Here is a 25,223-nt window from a genome sequence, read left to right as displayed (position 1 = left end):
TTTGATAATTATTGTTATAATATTTATAATAAATAAACAAGTAATTAAAAAATAATAAAATCGTTTAAAAAAAAAAAAGGTTTAATGAATCATATTTTTTTTCATTATTTATTTTAAATTAAAATTTTTTTCAACTAACTGTCAATAATTATTATTTTTTTTTTTTTTTTATTTTTATTTTTTTTTCCAAATGTTTTTAGATCAGTTTAATTAGATATATAATTAAATACACACAAATAAATCGAATTTATATTTTTTTATTTTTTTTTAATATTGTATTCATTTTTATTATTATGTATTAATCGTTATCATAATTATTTTATTTGTTAAATAAAAATGATAATATGCGAGTGTTTTAACACACCCAAAAAAGATGAAAGATAAAAATGTGTTTGATTTTGAATTGGAAAAAAAAAAAAAAACCACCAAATTTTATTTTTTTTTAATTATTTTTTTTATAAAATTATTTTTTTTTTTAAAAAAAATTAAATATATTTTTATTTTTTTTTGTATATTTTAAATTTTAATAATTTTATAAAAAAAAATATTATTATAAATTTGGTTATACATATAAATAAAAAATAATATATAAATTAAAAATATAAAACAAAAAACAAAAAAAAAAACAAAAAAAAACTATATAAAATTTTAAAAAATGTCAACTAATAATAATAGTGGTACAACAACCAAACCTAATAATAATACCACTACTAATAGCACCAATAATAGTAATAATAATAACAATAAAGATAATAATAATAATAATAATAACAATAATGGTAATAATAACAGCAATACCAATAATGAAGATGCAGCAAATTTAAATGTTCCAAAAAAATTAACATTAAAAACATCAATGAATGAAATTAAACTTTCAACAGTTGATAGAGTTGTACCAAGTGTAAAGTATCCAAAATCGCAACCACTTGCACATGATGTTTTATTTAATGGTGATGGTACAATTAATTTACCAAAATTACAAGAACACTTTTTTGGTGAAGGTAGATTACATCACGAAGATGTTATTGAAATGGTTAAAATGACTGCAGAAATTTTAGAAAGAGAACCAACTTTACTCCAAGTAGAATCACCAATTACAGGTAATTTTTTTATATTTTTCCAATTCAAAATTTTTTTTTTTCTAAAAATAAAATTTAATTATTTTCATTTTCATTTTCATTTTCATTAAATTTATACTAACCAAAATTTTTATATTTTTTTATAATTTAGTTTGTGGTGATGTACATGGTCAATTTTACGATTTAATTAAAATTTTCGAAAATGATATTGGTGGTAATCCAGCAAATACCAATTATTTATTTTTGGGAGATTATGTCGATAGAGGTTATTTTTCAATGGAAGTTATTCTTTATCTTTATGCATGCAAAATCAATTATCCAAATTCATTCTTTTTATTAAGAGGAAATCATGAATGTAGACATTTAACTGAATATTTTACTTTTAAAGAAGAATGTAAGTGTTATACATTTGTTTTTCCTATATTTAATTACATACTAATAATACTTTTTTAATTTAGGTTTACATAAATATTCAGAAGAAATTTATGACTTTATTACAGAATCATTTAATGCATTACCACTTGCTGCTTTAATGAATGGTAAATTCCTTTGTATTCATGGAGGTTTATCACCAGATGTTAAAACTGTAAGTATATACTACACAAACATATATATTTTCACTATTTAGTATTAATTACCTCTATCTATTTTTAAATTACTAGTTGGATGATATTGCAAATATTGATAGATTTAAAGAACCACCTTCATCAGGTCCAATGTGTGATTTATTATGGTCAGATCCAATGGAAGAATTTTCACCAGATATCAGAGAGCATTTTATACCAAATGATGTCAGAGGATGTTCATATTTATATAGTTATAGAGCAGTTTGTTCATTCCTTCAAAAGAATAAATTATTATCAGTTATTAGAGCTCATGAAGCACAAAATGCAGGTTATAAAATGCATTTACAAAATGACGCAACTGGTTTCCCATCAGTTATTACATTATTCTCAGCACCAAACTATTTAGACGCTTATAATAATAAAGGTGCAGTATTAAGATACGAAAACAATGTTATGAACATTCGTCAATTTACCTGCTCACCACATCCATATTGGTTACCAAATTTCATGGATGTTTTTACTTGGTCCATGCCATTTGTTTCAGAAAAAGTCGCTGAAATGCTTCTTGTACTTTTAAATCTCTGTAATGATGAGGAAGCAGAGAAATTAGAAAATTCAGTCAAAGACAATACTGCCGAGGAAGAAAAGAGAAGACAAATGCTTCGTGCCAAAGTTAAGTCTGTCAGTAAGATGATGAGAATGTTCTCATTACTTCGTCAAGAAAGAGAGACTATCATGATGATTAAATCATTCTCACCATCTAGAAAAATTCCACAAGGTTTACTCACCGAAGGTAAAGATGCTCTTAAAAAAGCATTGGGTGATTTTGCTCAAGCTCGTAAATTAGATTTAATCAACGAAAAACGTCCCCCAATGCTTGATAGAATAAATAGCCGTGGTGAACTTTTAAGAATGAATAGCCGTGGTGAGCTTTTTAGAATCAATTCAAAGGGTGACCTTTTCCGTAGTAACTCTTTTGCTGATTTAAAACCTCTTACTGGTCCACAAGAAACCATCAAAATCACAGAATGTAGTGAACAAAATATTACATCAAATAATTATCAACCATCTGTAAATGAATCTTTAACAGCCACCTCACCAACAACAACAACAACCACTACAACTACTGCACCCACCAAATAGTAATTAAGATTGCTATTAAAAAAAAAAAAAAATTATATATTTATAATGAATATGTAAAAAGTTTAATTTTATTTATTTTTCATCAAAAAAAGCTATAGTATAATTATAATTCCACCTAAATATTTTTTATAAACCATATAAAAAAAAAATAATAAAAAAAATTAAAATTGTATAAATTATAATATTTCTATTAAAAAAAATTAAAATTGTATAAATTATAATATTTCTATTTAAAAAAATTAATTATTTATTTATTTATTTATTTATTAAACTAAAAAATAAGTTATGATAGCAACATGTTCTATGTGTGAAGAAATATAAGATTATTTAGAAAAGAATTTTTGAAGATCTGAAAGATTTAAAGCAAAAGCTTTTGATTCAAATTGGACAACTTCGGAACTGACATCAGCAGAGAAATCGGCTGTATTTTAAAAAGAAAAATATTAATATCAAATTTAAACTGTAGAGTTAATTGTTATAAAAATAATTACCTTCCCAAGTAATAAGAGTTGAATCAGTTTGGGAATTACGGTAGAGTTTAATGGTGGTAATATAGGCAATAACTTCTGTGGCTGGTTCGCTGCTAATTAATTCATAGGTAAGAGTGTGTCTATAGTCACTGAGTTCTAATAATCTTTGTGACGAGTTTCACAGTTTTCATTTATGTACGAACTGCACCAACGGAGGTTGGAGTATCATTGGAGCCTTCAATAACACAGCTTTCAATGAATGAAAATACTTTTTCTGGAAAGGTAAATTCTCTTAAAACCTAAAATAATATAATAAAATAAGTTCTATTAGAAACTATATCTACAATCACTCCATATTTTAATAAATTTATAATTACCTTCCAAACTTTTTCGATGTTTTGTTTAACTTCTGCAGATTGATAAACTCTTGTTGACATTGTGGGTGTATAAAATTATATAATAAATTAAAAATTAAAAATTATTTTTATATTGCAAAAAAAAAAAAATTAATTCAAAAAAAAATTAATTTCAAAAAAAAATTAAAAATTAATTTTTATAATATCTTGCTTATAATAATAGTAACAATAGTGGCAATAATAACTATAATAATAATAATAATTAAAATTAAAATTAAAATTAAAATAATAATATTATAAAAAATTAATTACTATTTTTATAAAAGAAATAATTTATTTTATTTTGATACACAATTCTAAGATGAAAAATTAAAATAATATATTAAATTATTTTTTAATCAAGGAATTAAATAGATTGGTTTTATAAAAACATTTTTCAATATCTATTTGTTAGCACTTCACTCGACTTTATCTCATTTTTATTTTAAAAATATTTTATCAAAAAAATTTAAACACAATATTGTTTAAGAAAGTATCCATATGAAATGTTTTCTATTTTAAGATGTGTGTTATTTTATATTATTTAATTCAAAAAAATAAAAATTTTAATATAATATTATTTTTTTTAAATATTATTTTTTTCAGTTCGATAATTAATTAAAAAATAATAATAATAAAAATAAGGTAAATTACATTTACTATAATAATTTGTATTATTATTATTATTCCATTAATTCATTCACATTAGGAAATAATAACAAAAAAATATTCTATTTGTTGTTGATGGTTTTACAATTTTCATATGCAATCACATTGATAAAATAATTAAAAAATAAAAATGAAAAAATAATATTGAACAATATCCAAAGATATATAATATCCAATTATAAGTATTTTTTTCAATAACCCCACAATGATAAATTATTTCAATAATATTGTGAGTGGGGGAAATTATTTTACAAATATTAGTACATGAAAAAATAGAGTGTGTTAATGGGGTAAAATAATAAAATTTTTTTAATTTATTATTAAAATTAGTATTTATATTCATTTTTCAATTCAATTATTATTACAATGAATGATTAACACACTCACTTTCACTAACTTATACTTTTTTAATAATAAATAAGTATATTTGGAATATAATTTACATAATAGTAGAAACAAAACAATAACACACACCCCAACAACACACATTTTTCACACACAAACATACATACCCATATTAAATTCATTCACTCAATAAATTCACACACTTTAATTCAAAAAAATATACTATTTTTTTTGATTTTTTTTTCTGTTATTATTATTCATAATATTAAATAATTTTTTTGATTATATACTTTTTTTTTTTTAATTTATTATTTTAAATTAAATTTTTTATTTTTATTATATATTATTTCATTTTTTTTTTTCATCCAAATATATTTTACAACTATTTAATTTATTTAATATCAAATAATAATAATTATATAATAATATAATAAATAATAGTATTTTTTTAATCCTATTTGTACTATTAAAATTATAATATTAGTTACTGTATTAACATAAAAAAAATTTGGATATTTTTTGCAATTATAAAAAAAAAAAAAAAAAAGTAACAAACATAGAAAAGAAAAAAAATGAGATTATATCTTTTAGCTATTATTGGCTGGTTATATTTAATATCACCTAAAATAGCATATGCAATTGGTAAGTAATTTATCTATTTAATTTTTTTTTTTTTTTAAAAATATTAATTTTTTTATATTTATTTTTATTTAGATTGTGAAACCCTAGATGAAGGTTCATGTAAAAGTAATTTTCCAGCATGTCAATTGTTATCAGCAAAAAGTTGTTGTGGTAAAATAATAAATTATTGTGTTTCAAAAGATAGTAATAATTGTTTTGAAAATAATGGTGGAACAACATGTATGAAGAATGAAAATGGTGTAGTTTTTGAATTTTGGAGTAGTTGTTTACCAAAGAATAAATGGCAATCAATTCCAAAACCACAACCCAAAGATTGCAATGAATTAGATTGCCTCAAAGATAAAAAACGTTGTGTTTATTCAAATGTTTCAAATTATACTATGTGTGGTACAAGTGATGAACTTCAAACCAGTTGTTGCCCAAGAATTGGTACTTGTGAAAATCCACCAACTGGTGGTGCTACTGTCGGTGGTGCTACTGTCGGTTCAGCAACCGAAAACGGATCATGTAAGAATGTCCACTGTGGTGAAGGATTTGTTTGTCATGAAGTTCAAAACCCTGGTGGTTATTGGACAGCTGCCTGTGTTGAAGAAAGCCATACTTCAGGTGGTCATTCTAGTAGTCATTCAACCTTTGGTACAACTGGTGTTAGTACCACTGGAGGTAGCACAACAACTGGAGGAACAACTGGCAATGATTGCTCAAATCATAATTGCCCACCAAATCATCATTGTGAAATGCAAAATGGAAGTCCAGTTTGTATTCCAGACCACCATGACTCTTGTGATGGTGTAAGCTGCCCACCATACCACCATTGTGAAAATGGTAGATGTGTTCGTGATGCCCCAAAACCAAGACCATGTGATGCCTGTCGTCAAGTTGATTGTCCAGATGGATATCACTGTTTAAGACAACCAGATGAAGGATGGTCAGTTTCACATAAACATAAACATTGGCAATTACACCCAGTTCACTGCGGAAATAATCCAAATAAAGTTAAAGCCATTTGTGTTAAATCTCCAATCGTAACCTGTGAAAAAGTTCGTTGTCACCCAGGATTTGAATGTAAACTCTATGAACATGGTCCAGCTTGTGTTAGAAAACAAAAACCAAAATGCCTCACCTGTGAAGATATGCACTGTGAACAAAATGGTTTAGTTTGTGTTTTAACTCCACAAAAGAAGAGAGATGAAGATTGTTGTCCAATTATTCCAATTTGTATTAAACCAAGTACTATTGCTGGTTCCACAATTGCAACCACTACTGGTCCACATGGTTCCACTATTGCCTCTTTGGTTTATGGTCCACGTTTATCCGGTACTACTACAGGCGGTGCTATTGATTCCTCATCTCTTAGTCAATCATCATCAGCATCATCAGATTCATCCTCCCAAGCATCATCAGCTAGTTCATCCGTTTCAAGTGAATCATCATCCGTTTCAAGTGAATCATCATCCGTTTCAAGTGAATCATCAGTTTCTAGTGAATCATCAGTTTCTAGTGAATCATCAGAGTCAAGTGAATCATCAGAGTCAAATGCACCAGCTTCTTCTTAAATAACGAAAAATAGTAATATTAAAAAATATAACAATATACTCCTTTTTTAATAATAAATTTAATAATATAGATAAATATATTTATTATTACAATCCCCCAAAAAAAAAAAAACAAAAAATAAAAAAATAAAAACTTAAATTTAATACAATAACATTCTCTTTATTTTAATAACTTTAAAATAAATTATTTTAGAAATAGAAAATATAATTTTAATTATAAATTTTTGATTTGTATTTTATTACATATGATTTAAGTGAGAAATAGCAGCTTGAAACGAAACGGCACACCAGCCAAATTCACCGCTTGTTTCTAACTCACTTGAGAACTGTTCAATAAAAGAGCAAATATATCCTGAAATTGGTAAAATGTTGCTATTCATAATACAATAAATTAAAACTGGGAAAAGGTCGTCGGCACTGAGGGAATGAGTTGGCATTGAACGATTTGCTAATTGATGTTGTTGTTGTTTCATTTGTATGTGATGTTGTTGAATAACTTGTGGATGTATACCAGCTTTAGAAGCTACAAAACTTAGTTGAGATAAGTTTTCAGATGATGATGACGAGGATGCAGATGAAATTGAAATGTTTGAACCAGTGTTGTTTACGTTTAATGATGAATCATCTTTATGACCTCCACGAATTGATTTTAGTAGTGATGAGTTTTCTAAAACCTTGTGATAGTTTTGACCAAATGTAATACCATTTAAAATTTCATTACAAGTGCTGCAAATTGTACTAACTGCTTGTTGAATACTATGAACCAAATCTACTGGTGCTGAAAGATAGGCCAAATCGTTCAAAAAAGAAATTGATTGTTCGAATGGGTTTTTACCATTAGCGTACATGAATGTCCAGTCATAATCATCTGGGAAATTTGATGGGAGCATATTTAAATCTTTTAAAGTTTTGCCTTTGTGTTGTTCCATTTTCTTTTCCAATTCTAAATTATACTCTAATGCTGATGGGCCAACCTCTCTAGCTAAAATAACTTTTATTAATGGTGAAATCTCGGTGTAGAAACATCTTTTAAAGAGTTGAGATAATAATGAATAGGTTTCTTTATATTGTTGATGATACTTGGCTACCATCTCATCATAAGACATTTGTTGTGATCCAAAGTGATGGTTTGCTAATGAATCACCTACTTTCATTACAGTGCTGTTTTTGTGTGGATTATGATTATGATTTAAAATGAAATCATTTGAAATTGTGGTCGGTGTTGGTGGGGGCTGATGTGAAGGTGGTGATGGTTTAACTACTAAATGGTAAATATTAATTAAATGTTCACAGAACTTTTCTACAAATACCTCGATATCGATTGGTTTAATAGTATTTGCATTTGCACAATCATCTGAAATAATATTGATAAGTTGCGATATTTGCTTTCCTTCCATAAATCTGGTATCCCACATCATTGTTGAAAATTCGTTTTGAATATCATAATTTTTATCCCATGGAATTATATTTTCGATTTCTTTACTCTTTTTTGCACGTTGAATTAAATTCTTTAATCTTAATTCTCTTTTTTCCATTGAATCGTTTGAATAAATATTAAAATAATAAATTTTATAATTTAATTTAAATTTCTTTTCTAATTCATATATTGACTAAAATTAATTAAATTAGTAAATATTTAAAGTAAAATTTTATTATTTATATATTTATTGTTTACTTACTTTTAATTTTTTACGAGTTCTTGAAATGTATGTATTTTTATTTAAAAGTATATCAGTTTTTAAAAAGAATGAAGAATAAACTATTATGTTTTTCTTTTGTACTGATATTATTGTTGGAAGTGATGATGTTGAAGAAACTGGTGACATTGAAGATGGTGAAAGTGATGGTTGGTAAGAATCCAAAACTTCTTTGGTTGGTGGTTGGCCAACAGTTAATGAAATATAACCACTTGGAGTTTGAGTGAATGGGGAGCTACCATCATTAAAATAGTCATCTAAAAGTTTTATTAAATTGCCAATATCTATTAGTTTTAATTTTAAAAATTCTATTCTTTCTTTGCTTAACTGTAACTCCATTTCTTTGGTTAAAAGCTTGTGTGAATAATATTCTCTATATAATTTGGATAATTCAAATTGATGATTTGCAACATAACCTCTATTTCTTTTTCCATACTTTTTTAGAATTTCTTTTTTATTCTCTAATACATTTTCTGCTTCTCTATAAACTTTGTTAATTAATGTTATAACTTTATTTTTATAATTTCTTAATAATTCTTTAACCTATAAAAAAAAAAAAGTAAGTAAAAAAAATAAATAATTTTGAAAAAACAAAAAAAAAAACAAATATATAAATGAATATATAAATTACTTTTTTAACTTTACTTGGGTTTTCCAAATCTATTCTTTGTTTCATTCCATTATTATTCAAACTACCACTTAAACTACTTGCACTTCTTGAAAGAGTTTTAAAGTTTGGTTCTGATAAGCTTGATCTTTCTATGCCATTTTCATCAAAAATTAAAATTGTATTTGATGGTGTAACTGGTAAAACTGGAATTACAGATGATATTAAAATTGGCGATGAAATATAATGTGATGAACTCTTGTTTGCGCTTAGTTTTCTTTGATTTGTCATTACTATTGGTTGTGATGTTGTTGATGAGGTTGTGGCTGTATTAACTGAGGATAATGAAGAATTTAAACTATTTGAGGCTGAATTACTATTATTATTATTATTGTTGTTATTATCATTATGTTGTGGTATAACTCCTGGGAAAGTAGATCTATGTTTCATTGGCGCATTATTTGGATCCAAATTAACAATAGATTCTCTATCGAATGAATATTTCATTGGATCTGTTATTGATCTTGGGTGTTGAGCAATTGGGCCTATATTTGGACCTGTCATATTTGATTTTCTCCATATATGGTTCTTCATTTTATTTCTAATAACAATAGTATTACCACTAGTATTGGAACTTATACCACTTGAAATCGAGTCACCTGAAAGAGAAAGATCAGATGAATCACTTGATAAAGTTTTTATGGATGATGTTGAATTTGATAGAGGTGTAACAAAAAGTTTACCTTTAGAGTTACCAACAACCCATTTTTGTTGTTGTGGTGGTAGTGATGGTGGTGGTGGTGGAGTAGATTCATTAGATTGTTGCAATTGTGGTAATATTGGAGTAGATGATGAGAGTACAGGAGCTGATACAGGTGTATTTGAAATTTCTGAAAATTTAGATGCTGACAATTGCTTTTGAATAGCTTTTGGTTGTGATTTAATGGTTTTATTATAATATTTATTAGAATTTGTACCAGTAGAACCTTTAAGAGTTGAATGTGATGGTGTTGGGAGTACGCTTATAGTTTCGTGAATTAATGAATTCATTTGTGATGAGGTATTTGATGAAATTGATGATGTTGATGAAGTTGACGATGATAATAATAAATTTTCAAAACTTGGTGTTGAAACTATTGGTTTATCTTCAATACTTAAAGGCAAAGGGGATGATGGAGATAAAGGTGGAGATATTGCTGAAGCTGATGATGGAGATAAAGGTGGAGACATGAGTGGCGAAAACTCAAAATTATTTTCTAATGATAAACCAAGATTTTCATTTCTACTTGTTGCAATATTATTTGATTTTTGAATTGGTTGTGGTGCTGATTTTGGTGGAATATTTTGTTCAGCATCATTATTTTGTTCTTCGGATTCTAGAATTGTATTGTGAATAACCAATCTAGATTTTAGTGGTGATATGTTGTGGGATTCATCATTTAATTCTTTTGATGGAGATCCAAAAACAATTGGTATTTGAGATTGTGATATTTTTAATGAAATTCTTTTACCATCTTGAATATTTTTTATCTCTTCTTTTATAATTTTTTCTTCTTTATCTCCTTTTTCCTCTTTTTCTTCCTTTTCATCTTTTTCATCTTTTTCATCTTTTTCATCTTTTTCATCTTTTTCATCTTTTTCATCTTTTTCTTTTATTTGTTGATCTGAGTCATTATTAGATATTGGTACAATTATTGATGATACACTGGATGTATTGTTTAAATCTTCTATTGAAGAGTTTGGTATTACAAATGAAGAACTTGATTTTTTGGGGGGTGAAAATGCAATTATTGATCTAAATTCGTCATCTACATTGTTATTGTCACTGAGATCTTTTTGTGATGATATATAACTACTATTATTTTTCTTTTTAATATTTATAAATGAAGAGGAAACTGATTTCTTTGGTGGTGATAATGAAATTGATGACATAATATCTAAAATTTCTTGTGGTAAATCTTTTTTTGTAATATCATCTAAATCCATATCTATTGATTGTCTTACTGGAGTGTGTGTGGTGCTATCTAACATTTCCTCAATACTGGTATTATTATTTTGATTGATTTCTAAATTGGGTGCAATATCATCATCGCAACTAAAAGAGACTCTAATTGATGACCTTTCTAAGTCCTCCTGAATATCTGTTAAATCGAAAACTAATGAGTCAATATCACTAATTAAAGAAGAAATATCATTTGGATCCTTGGCAGATGGTGGTTCATTATTTATAGTTGGTTTTCTTTTTATGCTAGATGGTGATAGTAATACTGCATTATTATTAATTTTATTATTATTACCATTATTATTAATATTATTATTATTATTACTATTATTACTATTATTTTTATTAATAGGATTTATTATTAAAGTAGAGTGAGAAGTTGATTTTCTATTATCAAAATCGATCAATGTATCTAATACCTCGATTGTATTAAAATCAAAATCTTTGTCATCATTGGATATATCACTTTCTATAATATCTTTTGGTGAAGAAATTTTATTATCGTTATTACTACTATTAATATTACTATTGCTACTGTTTCTAATATCTGGAGATGTAGGTTTATCATTGATTGGCTTTGTGACTGTTGTTGCATTATCACAATCTATAAATTCATTTGTTGTTAATTCTATTGAATGGGTATGCTTTAAAGTATCATCTATTACATCGAAAACTGTATCATCTTGTAAAAACTGGCCAACAGTATCGAACAAATTTACTTTTAAAATTGATGAAATATTTTTATTTTTATTTTCTATCGGAAACTGGGGTCTTTTAAATATTCCCGACGATGACGAAGACGATGATGATGACGATACACTAATATTGCTCATTCTTTATTTATTATTATTACTGTTATTTATACAAAATTATTATTTTTTTTAATTGTTGTATTTTTTAAGAGGATACAAAATTTATATTTTTTTATTTAGAAACATTTATTTTTCTATTATTTATTATTTATTTATTATTTATTTATAATATTATTGGTATAACTATTATTATTTTCGATCACTTTTTTTTTTTCGATCTGTATTTTTTTTAATTTATAAACAAATAAATTTGGATAAACTATTATCTATAGGGATAAAAAATTAAGATTGTAGTGGGAAAAAAAAAAAAAAAAATATTTTTATTTTAATTTTTTTATTTTAATTCAGATAATAATAATGTTGAAAAAAAAATAAAAAAAAAAAAGAAAAATATTTTTATTTTTTGGTAAAAAAAAAAAAAGTAAAAAAATATTTTGAGATATTTAAATATTGTTTTTTTTTATTTTTTTTTATTTTCTTTTTTTTAATAATTTACAAGGGTATTCTTAAAAAACTAGGGTCAAATACTACTTAGTTTTGAATGAATATTGAGAGTACTGGGAATATTGAGAGTATGATGGTGGTGGCTGTGAAGAAAAATCGGAAAACTGTGGTTGGTTTGGTTGTGGTTGTTGTGATTGTTGTGGTTGTTGTGGTTGTTGTTGGTAATGGGATGGAGGTGGCGAATATTGTTGTGGTTGTTGTAAAGTTTGTGTATAACTGCTATATTGCGATGGTTGTGGAGGATAATATGATTGGGGTTGTTGTGGTTGGTAGTGAGATGGGGGTGGTGAATATTGTTGTGGAAATTGATTATAAGATGAATGTTGTGGTAATGGTGGTTGTTGTTGTTGATTATATTGCGGATTTAACGATGATAATGAAGATTGTTTTGGTAATAGTGGTTGTTGGGTGTATGGTTGGTTGAAAGACCCTGGTGCAGGTTGTTGTGGTGGTGGGATCACTACAGTAGTTGTTGTGGCAGGGAGTTTATTGGGTGAAACAGATGCTTTGTACTGATAAAAGTCCATTGGATTAATATTTGATTGGCTGTTAGTTGATACCTGAGTAAAGTAGGTGGGATTTACGGCTGTATTGGAGGATGAGGAATAATATGATGATGGAAATACACTTGTGGTAGTTGTTGTTGTTGAAGTACCACTTTTACTTATACTACCTGTACCATATGAATAGCTAACCTGTTGCTGTTGCTGTTGCTGTTGCTGTTGCTGTTGTTGTTGTTGTGGTTGTGTTTGTATATATGTTGTGGTTGTGGTTGTAGTTGTTGATTTAAAGTTGTTTGAAGCATTTTTTAATGAGGTTAACCAACTTTCAATTTCATTTTGGTCCTGTGCTGTTAGATATGTTGTTTTGTGTGTATTTAAATTTCTAATTGATATACAATATTTTGTTAGGCTGCTATGCTGAATATCTGTTGCTATTAAATCTATTGTATCTTTTGGTAATGATACTTTTTTCTAGAAAAGTTAAATTAATAAGAAGGTTTAACAATTTATATCTTTATTTTTAATATATTTTATAATATTTACAGGTTGTTTTTCATATCTTAATAATAAATTTGATTGAACCATAAAATAACACTTCTTCCATGAATTTGTTTTACTACCTTTTTTCATTAAATAGCCTTCTCTTGAAACACTCATCCTTGATATTATTCTAAAGTTTCTTTTATTATTTAATATTAATGAAGCGTAAAAAAAAAAAAAAAAAAAACTGTTTGAATATTTATTTGTGTGTATATTTCAACTATTTATTGTGTGTGATTTTTATTTATTTTATTAAAATATTTGTAAAAATAAAATTATTTTGTTTCTTTTTAAAATTATTTTTTGTGTGTTGTGTTAGAAAATAAAAAAGTTTCGATATAGACTTTTTTTTAAAAAATAAAATTTTTTTTTTTTTTTTTTTTTAATTTTCTCTTTATTATAAAATAAATTTTAAAAAAAATTTAAAAAAGAGAGAAAATCAGGAATTATTTATTTATTTATTTACACTTTGTTATTAATAATCTATTTTGTCCAAGATAAGATTGTATCAATATTATCTGCAATAATTTGAAATTGTTCGAAGGTTAAAGAGATACCTAAAAAAAACAAAAAAAAAAAATAAAAAAATAATATTAGCCAATGAATTTTTATTATATCAAATAATTTTATTATATCTACCTTTTGTTCCTGGTTTTAATTCTTTTGAGTTTTTATCTTCATAAAATTCCCTAATATCAATCTTTGAAGATCCACCAAATGTTGAGAATTGAATTTTTCTTTTATTACCCAAATCAATTGATTTATCATTACTACTTGATGATGATGATGATGATTTTTTAGTTGTGGTTGTATTGGATGTTGAGTTTGAGGTTTTTTGCTTTTTTGTTGGAGTTTTATCTTCACTATCGCTTCCAGCATCTTCAGAGTTATCTTCCTCCTCTTCTTCTTTTGTATGATCTTCAGCTTTTTCTTCTTTTTTTTTATAAAATGATTTCTTTCCTCCTTTTCTAAATGCCATTTCTAAAATATATAAACTACGAAAAAAAAATGATATTAAGGTTTTTAAACAAATAAATATAAATAATTTAAAAAATGAAAATAAAAATAAAAATTTAAAATTTTTTTTTTTTTTAAAAAAATGAATATAATTTTTTTTTTAATTATTTTTTATTTTCTTCTAACGGGAACATTTATAGTATTTTTTTTAATTTCTTATAATTAAACAGCTGATTACTTATTTGAAAGATTAATCAATTTTTGCAAATGGATTTCCACAATCTAATTGGATAGCAACAATATCCTAATTTGCTTGTTATCTGTGGGAAAAAAATAAATAAAAAATAGTTACTATTTTATATCTTTTTTTTAATAAAAAAAGAAGTTATTATAATTAACCATTATTTTTTTTTTGTCCAATTATTTGAAATAATAAAGAATTTTCAAAATTCCACTCATAAATTTAAAAAAAATTTTTTTTTAATTTAATTCTTTTTTTTTTTTTTTTTAATTTTTTTTAATCATAATTAATAAATTCCTCTTTTTTATCCATGTAAAAATAAAAAATGAGTAATAATAAAATAATTGTTTTTTTTATTTTTGCATTTATAACTTTTGTTTACTCAGAAGCAATAATCAAACTAGACTATTGTTCAACAGAAAATGTAAATTATATTTAAAATTTTAAAACAATTATTAATTTACTAAATAATTTATTTTCTTATTAATATAGTGCCAACAAAATCCATCAAGAGATCAATGTATAAAAAAACTATTTAAAGATTCATCATCAAAATATGCACATATAACAATTCCTAACTACCCAAATTCTGTGTTGGTATATGATCAACTTTATTCATTTACCTACTATCCAGAGGCCAAAATGATTGAAGTTTATGGTGGATACCAACGCGGCAGAAGGAACTTTTCGTACCCAATCGTTGAAATACCAAATGATATTTATAATCAAACCGAATGTAATTTTATTGATACAGATCAATGCTATATATCAGTTATGTGTAACTATAACCCAACCAAAGATAAAGAGCGTTTAGAAATTGCATTGGGTGTTGTTTTACCACTTGTTGTTATATTACTTACAGTACTTGGTGTTATATTATATAAGAGATTTGCAGCCAATCGAAACGACCAATATATTCCTCTACCATCCTATAATGCCATATAAAAAAAGAACAAAGCAAATTACGAATATATAATAATTATTAAAAATTTTAACAGTTTTATTATTCCTAATTTTAATAAAAATAAAAAAAATAAAAAATATCGATTTTGTTTATATACAACATAATTTTATGGTTTTTTTTTATTTATTTATTCATCATCAGGAAATTCAAAGTTTAATTCATATCTTCTTCTATTTTCCTCATCTTGTTTCATTTGTAATCTACAGGTCATGGTTTCACCACCTTCTAATTGAATACCTTGTGGCATTAAAATAGTAGTTTGCTTCCAATGAGTTTCTGGTGCACCAGGTGCTGTTGACAACTCTATAGTTTTTTTTGAACCATCAAAATAGCAACTGAACCAAATACAAAAACCATGAATTTCCTTTGGTTTTTTATCTGATGGAAATACAAAATCGATTTTATCAATTATAATGTCCTCTAATTCTTTAATTTTAACAGCTATAAAATATTAATAATTGTTAGTAAATAAATAATTTTCTTTTTTTTTTTATCAAAAAGTTAAAATAATTACTATTAAAATCAACTTGTAAAATTGTTTTTTCTTTTAATACTAATTGATCTTTTTCTAAGTGCTCAACTAATGGGGCTGGTAAAGATTCGAAAGCTGGATTTGCTAATACTGAAAAATCAAAACCATAAACATCGTTCCAAAAGTTTACTTTTTTATTCATATAACTATCTAAATTTACTGGTGCTAAAAATAAATCAGCTCTTGATGGGAACATAATGCCACTTTTTGGTTTTAAATAACGATCACGAGCATATAAAACACTTTCTAACATTGATTCGTGGAAAAGATAAAATCCCATCCATTCTGAAATAATAATATCAACTTTTTCATCCTCGATTTCATTGGTTATATCCTCCATTCTCTTGTGAATAACTTTAATTGTTTCGCTAAATCCGTTTGAATCTACTAACATTTGACAATAGGTGGCCATTAATGATCCTTCAACAGCATATACCTTTTTAGCACCTGCTTTTGCTGCAAACATTGATAAAATGCCTGTACCTGCACCAACTTTAAATTTAAAAAATAAATATTAATAATTTTGTTTTTGTTTATAATTTAATAACAATATATTTACCATCTATAACAACTTTATCTTTAAAATCGATTGAATTTAATTCAATTGCGAATTTATATGATAATGTTCTTGGTTTATCTTTTAACATTAATTCATGAACACTTAGGTCAAAATAACTTTCAAAGTATTCGTCATCAACATTATTTTTTAATTCCATTTTATTAAATCCCGTTATATATTATTAGGGTAATATATAAAAAAAAAATTAAAAAATTAAAAAATCATATAATGAAAAAAAACGAAAAAAAAAAAAAAACTATAAAAATAAAAATAAAAAATTAAATAAAAAAATAATACTTTCAAAAATAAATTGGATATTAAACAAAATAATATAGGCAATTGATTAAACCATTTTTTTAAATTTTTTTTTTTTCAATTAAATATTTTATTTATAATTATAATTATTATTAATTAAAATATAAATTATTAATTATTATATGGTTAATGTAAATTGATTATTATTTGTGTGTTCTTTTTTTTTAAATATTAAAATTAAAAAAATATCTATTATCATTATTATTATTATTATTATTATAGTTTTTGTTATTATTTATTATTTATTATTTATTTATTAATTATTAATTTGATATAATAAAAGGTAAGCTTCTCTTTCGAGGACATCTTTCTCTTTTATATCGTTAATAATTTGAGCATCATCGTATCTAATCCAAATATTTTTTTGTTGTTCGAAAATATCGCAAGTGTAATGGCCTTGGGATAAACCTCTACCGTGGTGGCTAACGACGGAAAGAAGTGAATATTTTTTATGAACAGAGTTTGCTGTTGTGATTGGTAATTGGGTTGGGAAACTAATTTTCTTATCTAATTTTCTTGAGGCATCACTTTCAAATGCAAATCTCTTTAAATGGATTATTAAAATTCTTGGGAGAGATTCAAATGACCATGACTTTGAAGCTGTGATCTCAGTTTTCTTATTTGGGCAAGTATAGTCCTCAATAATTTCTGGCTTCATAAAGAATTTTAATGCATCCTCTAAACTGTTAATTTCTTCTGGTCTAATATCCAAATGTAAACAATAAAATGGCTCGACTGTAATTGATTCTTTTTGGCCTGTTCTATTGAAGCTACTTCTTAAAACACCTGAAAAGATTTGTGATATTGGTGTTTTTGGTAATTCTTGTTGGCTATTTGTAAAAACTGCAGTTTTGCCATTTTTACCAACAACTTCCCAATCATCACTGTTTAATTCAGAACTATCTTTTGATGATGATGATGATGATGATGATGATGGGGATAATAATGATTTTTCTTCATCTTTAATATCAATATCTTCTATATTAAATTAATAGAAAAGTTAGTTAGTTAAACTTTGTATTAATAAAAAATAAAATATAATGATATTTTAAAATACATACTTAATAAAGTTAAAAACTCTTCATTAATTAAATCGAGTAAGAATACTAAAAATTCTTGAGCATCTTGTTGACAAATTGTAGCGAGTGGTAATGAGCTATTTAAAAAGTGAAGTTTAAGTTTCTTTTTTGAAACCTGAGCCATTGTATTTAAAAGTGGTGGTGAGATAATTTGGGGTGATGGTGGTGAAACCTTTGAATTAAAACTTTTCACTATATCATTAAAGTATTTTGGATTAATTGGTAGTTGATTTAATATTTGTGATTGTTGTAAAGAAGCTGTTGATGATGTTGATGATGATGGTGAAGATGATAATGGTGGTGAGGTAACACTATTGCCATTGGTTTTCAATGGTGAAGTAGGTGATGTTGTTGAAGTTGAGGCTGTTGAAAAATACTCTGCATAAAATTGATTACTTTAAAATAAAATTAAAAATAAAATTAATACATATGTATTTTATAATTTTGTAATTATATAAAGATATTAATTAACTTACAAACTATTTAAAGTTGGATAAATATGTAAATTGTCTAAATCTTGAATATTTTTAATAACTTTTAAGAATAATTGACAACCTGTTAACGATTGAAGAATTACATTCATAAAACATGTATTTGAAGTATTGATTAAACCTCTTGGACGGTGGGCAATTAATTGTGATTTGGATGGTATATCTTCAATATTTCTCATCCATACTATCTTTTTCTGTAAATCTTGTCTCTTTTTAAGATTTGCTTGTGCAATGGAGTTTTGTTCAGCATCGGATAAAACTTTTGGCTGATCTAAAATTTCAGTTTTTGATCTAATTAAACTTGCTAAGCTAAATGGAGTTGTGGATGGTTGAGTTTGTACAGTATTTGGTGCTTGTGATTCTATTGCTTGTGTTTCTTGTTGCTGCTGTTGTTGTTGTTGTTGCTGTTGTTGTTGCTGTTGCTGTTGTTCTTCTCGTTTTTGGTTTAAAAGTATAGTTGATAATGTTGTGGCAGTGGTAGCAGTGGTGGTGGTGGTTGTTGTTGATTCTGGTTGTTGAGGGGTTAATGGTGTTGATGGGTTTATTGAAGCTTGGGGAGTTGTATTTATGGATAACTTTTTTGAAGTGTCTGGTTGGTCTAAAGGTTTTTGTGGTGATTTGTTGTTCTTTTTCTTTTTTTTACTTTTTGTTTTATTGGATTTCGGATTATTATTTGGTGAAATTACAAGTTCGTAATTACTTAGAGTTTCTGTTTTTATTTGTTCGTCATTATTTTTTAAAATTTCTTTATTATTACTATCTATATTACTATTATTATTTAAACTATTATCATTATTATTATTTATCGGCAAAAGTAAAAAATCGTTTGGTAAAAGTAATGAAGGTATTATTGAAATATCGTCCCAATAACTTGAAGAAAATTTACCAAAAGAAATACCTGAAATTGAATCTAAGGAATCTCTTGAAATATTTGGGATATTCGTTGCAATAAAACTTGATAGTGGGTCGTTACTATTTAAAACCATATTATTATTACTTTCAAAAACTTCATTATTATCATTAATTTCTGTATATTCTTGTTCATTATTATTTTTGTTGTTATTAATATTTTCTAAATTTTCTAAAATTTCTAAATTTTCTAAATTATTCTGAATTGATTGATTATTTTTTTTATTATCATTGCTATCTATACTAAAAGTTATATTTCCATTATTATCTATATTATTATTTATATTATTTTTGCTATCTTCTATATTACTATTATTTATTTCTAATTTTATTATATTATTTGGATTATTAATGTTTTTATTACTATTGATACTATTATTTATATTATTATTATTATTATTATTCATGTTGTCCATATTATTATTCATATTATTTATATTCATACTGTTATTATTACTATTATTATTATTATCTATATTGCTACCATTATTATTATTTAAACTATTTATATCACTTAAACTATTATTTTGAACATTATAATATTGATGATAATAATAGGGATAACCATGGTAACTTATACTTTGATATCCATTAAAACCATTATAACTAACTGTATCATTTATATTTTGGTATCCACTATAACCATTATAACCATTATTAAAGTTATTAAAATTATTCATATTATTATTTAAATGTGGGGAAATATCTATAACTGTTTCATTGTTACTATTATAATAACTTTGATTATTATTAAATTTTGAAAACTGGTTGGATGAGCTTATATTTTTATCATGTGGCGCTATGGAGTTGTTCTTTTTGATTTTATTCTTTATATTATTATTTGTAATGTTACTATTTTGCTTATTAGAATTGGAGTTATTATTAGGATTAGGGTTATTATTATTATTAATGTTATTAGGATTAGGACTATTATTACTATTATTAATGTTAATGTTAATGTTAATGTTGTTTTTTTTAGAGTTTGGTGATTTATTTGGTGTGGTTTTGATTGAGTTGCTTTTTTCTAGATCTACCATTTTTTTTTCTTTGTCAAAAAAGTTTGGTAATTATTTATAAGATTAAAAAAATAAAAATTTTAAATTACATATAATTTATTATGTATGATATTTTAAATGTTATTAAAAAAAAAAAAAAAAAAAATACTTCTTTTGTTACAAAATATATATTAGTTATTGTGAAGTGGTTTATAAATAAAATTGTTTTGGGATATTAAAAAAATAAAAAAACAATTATGATATTTTGTATGAACAGGTTTGTTATAAGATATATGGTGGTATTTTGGGTGTGTTTGGATGATTTAATATAAAAAAATATATATGAAAATAACTTAATGTGTATCAAATTTGTTGAAAAAATTAAAAAAAAAAAAAAAATTTAAATAAAAATTAAAAAAAATAAAAAAAAAATTTATAAAAAAAAAATTTAAAAAAATAAAAAATTTGAAAAAAAAAATAAAAAAAAAAAAGAAAAAAAAAAATAAATAAATAAAAAATAAATAAAAAAATAAATAATTATAAATATAAATAAAAAATAAATAAAAAAATAAATAATTATAAATATAAATAAAATTTGAATATAAAACAAACAATGAAAAAAAAATAAAAAAAGATAACTAAAAAATTTAAAAGTTAAATAAAAAATAAAAAATAAAATTTATTGTATAAATATTTGTTAATGTTTTTATTTGTTGTTAAATTGTTGGATTTATTTATAATTATTATTATTATTATTATTATTATTATTATTATTATTATTATTGGTTATTTAATTTTTTAAAACTTGTTCAACAAATGATTGAAGATCTTTATTATAATTTGTTGCAGTTTCAGAAATATTTGACCCTTCTGGAAGTAATGATTGAAGTGAAATGTCATTTTCAATAAAAACAGAAGCAGCACTCTTTGGATCATTAAATTGAAGTACAAATTCAAAAACAATCTTTGAGATTGCGCTACCACAAGCATCTAGTTGTTTGGAAAGAGGTTGGGTAATTTGTGGGATGGTAATAATTTCATTTTCATAGAAAGCATAAAAGAGACGAGCAACGGGTTTATAGGCTGATGGACGATCTTCAAAAAGATCAGGTAAAGTGGAAATAAAATGTTCGATACCTGCTTGGAATTGAGCTTGAGTAAAGAATTTCTTGTTTAATACCAAATCGACAGTTATATCTCTGAGTGTATCTTCGTTTTTACCATCACAAGCATTTGTAATAATTTGAGAGATAACATGTGGGTAAAGATCAGCAGTTGGTACATAGCTTTTGATACATTCAACAAATTCTTCATCATCTTGAAGTTCTAAAAATTCACTAATAGATTCAAGCACAGATTTCTTGGTTGATTCCCATTTCTTTGAGATTTCTGAATTGGCACCACCAGTTTGGGAAGATGGTTGTTGTGATGGTTGTGATGGTTGTTGTGGTTGTTGTTGATGTGGTTGATGTGGTTGATGACCCATTGGATTCATTGGGTTCTTCATACCACCCATTGGACCCATACCACCCATATTGAAACCGCCATAATTACCTTGTTGATATCCAAAAGGTTTTGGTTGGAAACCTGTTGGTTGTTTAATACCTGCTGGACCTTTGTTATATGGTTGTTGTGGTTGATTCATTACCATTGGTTGATTAGTTTTTGGTTGTGGATATGGATTATTAAAGGCAACAGAAAACATTTTATTCATAGCAGCTGAACTCTTGACACCAGTATTAGATTTACGGGCATTGTTATCAACTTCATTCTTATTGCTATTGACTGTAGCTTCGACTTCCTTGAGAGTTTTGGCAGAGTCATCAACCTTTGAAATCCAATTATTATTCTTGAGATCGATAACATTTTGAATAAGGAAACGAATACGTTGTGAAAGAGTGGCGAGAGGTGATTCTACCAATTGTTGCATTCTTTGGAAATATGAAGTTAAATAGTTATTGGCTTGTTCGTTTTGTGAAAGAGTTTTACCAACGATTGATAAAAGTTTACAGAAACATTCTAATTTAATTTCAGATGGTTTGTTGAGCTCACCGATTAAGGAGATCATAATGGCATGAACAATTTTCTCTGATAACATTGATTGTTTGAAAAGTTCACCAATAAATTTAATTAAACCAAAAATACGTTTTCTTTCTTTAAATTGTTGTTCATCAAAGTCGGTTTTATCTTCTGGTTTTAAATCTTCTGGTACCTTATCAACATTTTCAAATTGAATTTTTTCGTATTCTTTTTGACATGCAGATAAAAGGAAAGTTCTGAAGGTGGCCTTAATGTTGTGTTTAGTGTCAAATTCATCTTTTTCTTTGGCATTGAGACGGTTGTAGTTTTCCATTTCAATTGGGTTATACTTTTCAAAGACAACTTTTCTAATTTGATCTTTCTTTTGTTTTTCATATTCGAAAATTTTTCTGCATAAATCGGTATACATGGCACAGAATTTACTTTCGTTGAGAGCTTTATCGAAAATGATATCAATAGTACCCCTATGAACCTTTTCATCTTCAACGACACCAAGAGTTAAAAGTTCTTCGGAAAGAGTTGCAAATTTCTCTGGTGTGATCTTGTTTAAAATGAACTTGGCTTTTCTAAGAACCTTTTCACTTTCATTTAAAGCGTTAACTTTAGTTGGAACCCAACGCTTTTCATTAACAATTTGAGAAATTGGTGGTTGAACTGGTTCTCTGGTAGCAACATCATTACCATAGGACTTTTGCATTTGATGCATTTGTTGTTGATTACCTTGAAGTTGTTGTTGATATTGGAAACCTGGTGCATATTTGAGTTGTGGATTATAATTCTTTCCACCAGGATATTTGCCCATATTGTTCATTTGTGGTGGATATTTGCCCATATTCATGTTCATGCCCATTTGAGGTGGGTAGACTGGATTATTCATATTCATTGGATTCATCTTGGCATTTGCTGGATTAATCTTGTTACCTGAACGATTTAATTGACCACCTGGCATAGCATTGGTTTCAATTTGATTCTTTAAATCTTTCAATGGACCACTTGGTTCTTCCATACTCTTTGGTTTGAGTAACATCATTTCCTCTTTTGAATATACAATTTTTTCGCCACTATTTCTGATGAATGATAATGATGAATTGGAACTTGTTGGTGTTTCGGTTGGTGGAATACTAAAATCTTCTTCACCCTTCTTTTCCCATTCTTCAAGCTCTTCTTCAACCTTTTCATTTGATTTGTTATCACTGCTATTAGCAGATGATGCTGTACTATTATTTGTAGTAGCGGCAGCTGTTGATTCTTCGGTTGTTGTAGTACTTGATGGTTCTTCAGTTTTGGCAGCTGGTTCTTCAACTTTTGGCTCCTCAACTTTTGGCTCTTCAATTTTGGCGGCTGGCTCTTCAACTTTAACAACTGGTTCTTCAACTTTAACAACAGGTTCTTCAACTTTTGGCTCTTCAATTTTGGTGGCTGGTGTCTCCTCAACTTTATCATCTGATTTCTTTGGTTCAGATTGATCATCTGATGTTAAAACAGCAGTGGTGTTTTCGGCTTTGGTAGTAGCATCGCTAGTTGTATTTGATTGATCAGCCTCTGTTGTTGGTTCAGCTTTGGTAGAAGTTAGATCAGTTGATGATTTATTTGCCAACTCAGCATTCTTCTTTCTTTTGTTGAGATTACCGCTACTAAATGATGAAAGTTTAATTGGGGTAGTTGATGCTGGTGAAGATGAAACACTGCTTGAATTAGCTGGATTAGCTGGGGAGTTTGTTGTTGCTGTAGTGGCAGAGGTAGTAGTACTAGTTGATGGTGAATTACTAACAGTAGTAGTGCCATTGGTTGGGGTTGAAGGGCTTACCGGTGCAGTACCACTTGTAGATTTTGTTGGTGATGAAATTATAACTTTTTCATTTGTGGTTGGATCTACAATATCCAATGGTTTTTTAGTTTGTTGTTGGATTGGTTGTGGGGTATCTATTGTAAAAAAAAAAAAAAATTAGTATTTAATATTTAATATTTAATATTTATAGGATTGTTCACTTACTATTTACAGGATGCATAGGAGGGTAGTAACCATATGGTGGTTGGGGTGGATAATAATGAGATGGTCCAAAAGTTGGTTTGCCATAACTATAATTTGGTGCATATCCAACTGGTGGAGCTCTCTTCTCTGGTGTGTATCCTTTTGGGTGTTGATCTTCTGAACCTGGAAGAGGAGCAGAGTGAGTTCTTGGTGGAATATTTGTAATATTTGGGTTAACAGATGGTTTTATTTTATTTCTATTTGCATTTTGTTGTTGTTGTTGTTGTTGTTGTTGCTGTTGTTGTTGTTGTTGTTGTTGTTGGTTTGGAGAAGAAGGGGATTGTTGTAATGGGGTTGATTGTGGTTGTAATTGTGTTGGTGAAGATGGTGGATATGGTTGTTGTGAAAATCCCCCTTGTGGTGGGTGATAATAATTATTTTGATATTGATATGGTTGAGGTTGATGTGGTTGATGTGGGTAATATCCTGGTGCTTGTTGTGGATATTGTGATGCAAGATAGTTTGATTGTTGTGGTGGTGCTCTGTTAGATGGAGATGGCTGATAATTTTGTTGTTGTTGTTGTGGAGGAGGCGAGTTTAATTGTTGGGGTTGTTGTGGATATCTAATATTCATGTAAA

At 26.2% G+C, this 25,223-nt stretch overlaps 10 protein-coding genes across 10 annotated transcripts; 3 read left to right on the top strand and 7 right to left on the bottom strand.

Annotated features, from left to right (window-relative positions):
* Positions 1–655: 655 nt before the first annotated feature.
* On the top strand, positions 656–2,788 carry DICPUDRAFT_147939 (uncharacterized protein; the record flags this gene model as incomplete). The annotated part of the gene is made up of 4 exons (XM_003284154.1): positions 656–1,100; positions 1,231–1,473; positions 1,538–1,665; positions 1,742–2,788. The coding sequence occupies 4 exons, from the start codon at positions 656–658 to the stop codon at positions 2,786–2,788; spliced, it is 1,863 nt and encodes a 620-aa protein (XP_003284202.1).
* Positions 2,789–2,991: 203 nt separating this feature from the next.
* On the bottom strand, positions 2,992–4,010 carry DICPUDRAFT_96597 (uncharacterized protein). The gene is made up of 4 exons (XM_003284126.1): positions 3,636–4,010; positions 3,458–3,557; positions 3,280–3,414; positions 2,992–3,209 (listed from the first exon to the last, which is right to left on the bottom strand). Exons 1-4 carry the CDS (start codon positions 3,693–3,695, stop codon positions 3,112–3,114), a joined length of 393 nt encoding a protein of 130 aa, XP_003284174.1. The 5' UTR covers positions 3,696–4,010; the 3' UTR covers positions 2,992–3,111.
* Positions 4,011–4,969: 959 nt separating this feature from the next.
* Positions 4,970–7,018, top strand: DICPUDRAFT_96596 (uncharacterized protein). The gene is made up of 2 exons (XM_003284153.1): positions 4,970–5,309; positions 5,382–7,018. The coding sequence occupies exons 1-2, from the start codon at positions 5,240–5,242 to the stop codon at positions 6,863–6,865; spliced, it is 1,554 nt and encodes a 517-aa protein (XP_003284201.1). The 5' UTR covers positions 4,970–5,239; the 3' UTR covers positions 6,866–7,018.
* Positions 7,019–7,104: 86 nt separating this feature from the next.
* On the bottom strand, positions 7,105–12,004 carry DICPUDRAFT_75147 (uncharacterized protein; the record flags this gene model as incomplete). The annotated part of the gene is made up of 3 exons (XM_003284125.1): positions 7,105–8,475; positions 8,545–9,105; positions 9,194–12,004. The coding sequence occupies 3 exons, from the start codon at positions 12,002–12,004 to the stop codon at positions 7,105–7,107; spliced, it is 4,743 nt and encodes a 1,580-aa protein (XP_003284173.1).
* A 506-nt stretch (positions 12,005–12,510) lies between these two features.
* On the bottom strand, positions 12,511–13,647 carry DICPUDRAFT_75146 (uncharacterized protein; the record flags this gene model as incomplete). Its single annotated transcript, XM_003284124.1, has 2 exons — positions 12,511–13,461; positions 13,534–13,647. The coding sequence occupies 2 exons, from the start codon at positions 13,645–13,647 to the stop codon at positions 12,511–12,513; spliced, it is 1,065 nt and encodes a 354-aa protein (XP_003284172.1).
* A 366-nt stretch (positions 13,648–14,013) lies between these two features.
* DICPUDRAFT_27270 (uncharacterized protein) lies at positions 14,014–14,509 on the bottom strand (the record flags this gene model as incomplete). Its single annotated transcript, XM_003284123.1, has 2 exons — positions 14,014–14,087; positions 14,170–14,509. The coding sequence occupies 2 exons, from the start codon at positions 14,507–14,509 to the stop codon at positions 14,014–14,016; spliced, it is 414 nt and encodes a 137-aa protein (XP_003284171.1).
* Positions 14,510–15,053: 544 nt separating this feature from the next.
* DICPUDRAFT_52734 (uncharacterized protein) lies at positions 15,054–15,792 on the top strand (the record flags this gene model as incomplete). Its single annotated transcript, XM_003284152.1, has 2 exons — positions 15,054–15,152; positions 15,221–15,792. The coding sequence occupies 2 exons, from the start codon at positions 15,054–15,056 to the stop codon at positions 15,671–15,673; spliced, it is 552 nt and encodes a 183-aa protein (XP_003284200.1). The 3' UTR covers positions 15,674–15,792.
* A 27-nt stretch (positions 15,793–15,819) lies between these two features.
* Positions 15,820–16,940, bottom strand: DICPUDRAFT_27193 (uncharacterized protein; the record flags this gene model as incomplete). The annotated part of the gene is made up of 3 exons (XM_003284122.1): positions 15,820–16,133; positions 16,207–16,716; positions 16,784–16,940. 3 exons carry the CDS (start codon positions 16,938–16,940, stop codon positions 15,820–15,822), a joined length of 981 nt encoding a protein of 326 aa, XP_003284170.1.
* A 216-nt stretch (positions 16,941–17,156) lies between these two features.
* On the bottom strand, positions 17,157–18,847 carry DICPUDRAFT_52731 (uncharacterized protein; the record flags this gene model as incomplete). Its single annotated transcript, XM_003284121.1, has 3 exons — positions 17,157–18,076; positions 18,160–18,572; positions 18,654–18,847. The coding sequence occupies 3 exons, from the start codon at positions 18,845–18,847 to the stop codon at positions 17,355–17,357; spliced, it is 1,329 nt and encodes a 442-aa protein (XP_003284169.1). The 3' UTR covers positions 17,157–17,354.
* A 2,515-nt stretch (positions 18,848–21,362) lies between these two features.
* Positions 21,363–25,218, bottom strand: DICPUDRAFT_75141 (uncharacterized protein; the record flags this gene model as incomplete). The annotated part of the gene is made up of 2 exons (XM_003284120.1): positions 21,363–24,535; positions 24,606–25,218. The coding sequence occupies 2 exons, from the start codon at positions 25,216–25,218 to the stop codon at positions 21,363–21,365; spliced, it is 3,786 nt and encodes a 1,261-aa protein (XP_003284168.1).
* Positions 25,219–25,223: the final 5 nt, after the last annotated feature.

The sequence above is a fragment of the Dictyostelium purpureum genome, assembly GCF_000190715.1.
Source record: "Dictyostelium purpureum unplaced genomic scaffold DICPUscaffold_20, whole genome shotgun sequence".
Lineage (NCBI taxonomy): Eukaryota > Evosea > Eumycetozoa > Dictyosteliales > Dictyosteliaceae > Dictyostelium > Dictyostelium purpureum.
The sequence above is the reverse complement of the archived record's forward strand: the minus strand, read 5'-3'. Positions and strand labels throughout refer to the sequence as shown.